This window comes from Malurus melanocephalus, unplaced genomic scaffold (genome assembly GCF_030028575.1).
Source record: "Malurus melanocephalus ecotype Western Australia unplaced genomic scaffold, MMel_1.1 scaffold_162, whole genome shotgun sequence".
Taxonomy (NCBI): Eukaryota; Metazoa; Chordata; class Aves; order Passeriformes; family Maluridae; genus Malurus; species Malurus melanocephalus.
The window spans coordinates 848755-852411 of NW_026623394.1; the positions used below are offsets into that span (position 1 = coordinate 848755).

At 64.2% G+C, this 3657-nt stretch overlaps 1 protein-coding gene across 1 annotated transcript; it reads left to right on the forward strand.

The window, feature by feature from the left end:
* Positions 1-308: 308 nt before the first annotated feature.
* BHLHA9 (basic helix-loop-helix family member a9) lies at positions 309-1944 on the forward strand. Its single transcript, XM_057371972.1, has one exon. The coding sequence runs from the start codon at positions 847-849 to the stop codon at positions 1612-1614; it is 768 nt and encodes a 255-aa protein (XP_057227955.1). The 5' UTR covers positions 309-846; the 3' UTR covers positions 1615-1944.
* Positions 1945-3657: the final 1713 nt, after the last annotated feature.

Below are 3657 nucleotides of genomic sequence, written 5' to 3' on the forward strand. Positions count from 1 at the left end.
CCCACCAGCTCGGGGATGCAGGAAACAAGGACCTGCTCTCAGCATCTCCTCCCCCAAGTTGAGTGCGGGCAGCGCCGGCCCAGACAGCTCTGCCCGCGGGCTGCGGGAAGGGACAGGAAGGCAGATAGCACTTCAGGTCTTTTATCACCGGCCCCAATCCCCCCTGCCACATTCCTGCTTCCTGCTCCGCAGGGCAGAGGCGTGCCAAGCCCTGCACATTCCTGYGCCGACCGCCGGGCTCTGCTCCAGCTCAGGCACCCACACACSCACCCCTGTGCCCATGGGTGTTCCCAGCTCACCGGGACGGGGGTGATTGTGTCTTCCCCTGCACCCAGGCACCTCCTCAGCAATGCCATCATTCCACGCCTCGGTTTCCCCGAGCTGGGAAATACCGGAGGTGCTGCAGCACCCGTGAGTGGGGGGAATGAAGAGCCAGRGTGGTGATGCCCCATAGGGCTCTGCCTCATGGCACCAGGTAAAACCCAGGCGTGACATCAGAGGAGAGGGCAGAACAGCTCGGGGGAGCTCCTGCAGCGCCCAAATTCTTAGCAGAGACTAAATCAAGCACTGCAGCGTGTGTTCGGTGGCGGTGCTGCCTCCGGGGGCCTKTGAGCATCCCACCGCAAGCTCTGGGCACCCCAGCGCCGGTGCCTCATGCTCAGAGCAGGGAGCAGGCAGGGCTCTCTCTGTTCCTCACCTGGGCAGGTGAGGAGGGTCGGGGCAGCCACGTGACGAGCCCCGCTGGAGGTTTTTAGAGGCGGCTGCACATCCCTGGAGGAGTGTCACCCGCACCTCCCAGGAGGCAGGGTCACGKCAGCGCCTCTCCCGCTCGCCCTCGCCGCTGCCATGGCCGGAGCAGCCCCGGGGAAAGGCGCGGGGCCAGAGCCCGACAGCTCCGAGGAAGAGCTGGAAGCGGGGGACGCACCCCAGGCGCGCTACGGGCAGGGTTTGTGGGTCCCCCGAGGCAGGGAAGCAGAYGCCAGCCCGGGGGACCCTGAAGGGATGAAGGTGAGGAAGAGGAGCAGGCCGGTGCGCTCCAAGGCCAGGAGGATGGCTGCCAACGTCAGAGAGCGTAAGAGGATTCTGGACTACAACCAAGCCTTCAACGCCCTGCGGCTGGCCCTCAAGCACGACCTCGGCGGCAAAAGGCTTTCGAAAATCGCGACCCTCCGCCGAGCCATCAACAGGATCGCGGCTYTGTCGCTGTCCCTGCACGGCGGTGGCTGCTGCTGGCCCTGTGCCCACTCCGAGTGCCGCGCCCGGGCCGGGGTCGCTGCTCAGGAGCCGGGGGCGAAGGGAGGCCGCCCTCCGCTGCCCCGGGAGCCCGGTTCTGCAGGCGCACGCTGCTTTCCATCCCCTCCCTGCGCTGGGATTGCCCCTCAGAGGCAGCTCCAGCACTACGAGAGCCCGCAGGAGAATCACCCCGCGCCCGGCCCCGCCTGTTGCTCCAGCGGGATCCCCCAGCCCGCGCTCCGGGTCGCCGGCCAGCAGCGATTCACGGGCAGCCTGCAGCGRTTCACGGGCAGCCTGCAGGAGCCCCTGGCCGGGGCGGTGCCCTGGCAGCTGGGCTATTGCCAGGGCTGGGGACACCAGCAGCGCCTGCCCATCCACTGACCGGCGGGGCTGGGCTGGCAGGACGGTGCCGGGCAGGTAACAGAACCGTGGGACAGTGCGGGGAGCGGGAAGGGACTTTTGGGAGAGAGAGACAGAAGAGCTGCAGGACGCAGAGCTCAGCTGCGATGCTGGCGAGCTCAGCGAGCCCCCGACAGGATCCTGCTGTGGGTCTCCCCTCCACGGGATGCCTGGGGAAGGCGGGAAGCCCTCTGGAAGTGCCAGCTCTGCGTTTCTTGTCGCGAGGTCTCGCTGCTGCCGGTTGCCGCTGTTATTTATTCTCTCTCGCTTGCTCTGTGGGAAAACACGACTGACAAGCCCGGCAGCAGGGCACTGGCTGTGGATATGTGTGGGATGGACAGATGGGCCGTGGGGATGACGCCAAAGCCCCCGGCTGGCTGGTGGCTCTGGCTGCYGCCGGTGCAGGAGGGGAGCAGGAGCAGGGAAAGGTTAGGGCCCTGGCACTTTGGACGCTAAGCTCATTGCTACAGACGTTTGTGCCCGGCAGATTTGCGAGGCCGGGAGGGCAGACAGATGTCGGCTTTCATAAAACCCACCCATCCGATTGCAGTTCCCTTCTGGTCCCCGGGAAGTGGCTCTGTTGGGACAGGCTGACAGCGCGCTCCCGTGGAAGGGAGCAAGGGGCAATTTCACCAAAAAGGTCCCTTTTGTCCCTTCCCTTAGAGAGYTTGGACCAGCTGTGAGGGCTCCCTTCTGCCCAAGGCTCAGCAAACGGGAATTGCTGCAGGAATCGGGCAGGGTTTTACAGGCACACACAGCACAGTTGGTGGATTTTTGGACAGGGCAGTTTGTGCTCTGATTCCCGCACTGAGCCCCCCAGAGTTCCTCCAGTGCTACCAATGTACCAAGGGCAGCCTGAGCTCTCTTCCTGCCAGGGGGGCACATGCKGGAACAACCATCCCGACCTTCTGCTCTCGTGTACCAGGATCTCCTCCTCCTCCCATAATCCCTGGTGGGACAAGGGAGCTGGGCCAGGAGCAGAGGAAAACTAGTGGCAGCCAGGAGAGAGAGCTCTTTGCTCAGCAAAGGAGGCTCTTTAAATTGCTGATGGTGTGAGGCACTCTGGCTTCAGCCTCTGACCGGTGCTCCCTTGGCCAGGGGAAGGCCTGCAGCCACGTCTGCTGGAGGAATCCTGCTTCCCCCTAAAGCATCTGGGTGGTCTCCGTGCTCTGGCTGTCCCTGGAGCAGCGCATGGCCCTGCTCTGCCCTGTCAGCAGCCGGCACACAGCGAGTGGGAGCCCAGCAACACCAGCATTCAAAGGAGGTTTAAGCGGGCAGAACTCAGGCAGGAGCCCCTCCCTCCTCCCAAATTTGCATCTCCATGTTTTTCCCACACCAGTTTTGCTGGCCAGCCGAAGTGAGGCAGATGGAAACAGATGGTCACAGAGGCAGGAGCAGGGGGGAGGCCAAACCCCTGAGACCCCGCTGGAGCAGGGTCACCCCACTGCTCTCAGATCCACACCCACAACACGCGGGTCCTAATTCTGTATGGGGGCTGCAGGATGGGGCCAGGCTCCGTGCAGGGCTGGGCAGCTGGTCCCGACTGGCAGAGGGCTCTTGGGGCACCTCTCGGGGAGGCAGAAGGTGCTGGGTGTGCCCCGTAGATGGCACTCACTGCCAGGGAAACACCTGGCAAWTTTGGAACTGAAGCATAATACGGAATGGGTGGAAAACATCCATCTTTGCCAARCATCCAGGCTCTGAGGGTGTTTTCAGCCCTCCCTCCTGCTCCTCACAGCATCCCTGCTCCCAAGGGTGGAGAGGATGTAACTCCCACTGCACCAGCGCCCTTTCTGCTTTGCAGGTCCCAGTTAGGRATGCAGCATGTCCCTGTTCTGGTGTCCCTGTCCCCAGCTGTGGTGTCTCCGCGGTGGCCCACGCGCAATAAGGTCAGGGCGAGCTCAGCACAGCGTGCCCCGGGCCTCCCCAACCCTGCAACCGGGGACGATGCATTCCCAGAGCGGCTGGAGCCAGAGGTGCCACCGGGCACCCACACACGGCCCGGACAGCGTCACCCCCCGGCCA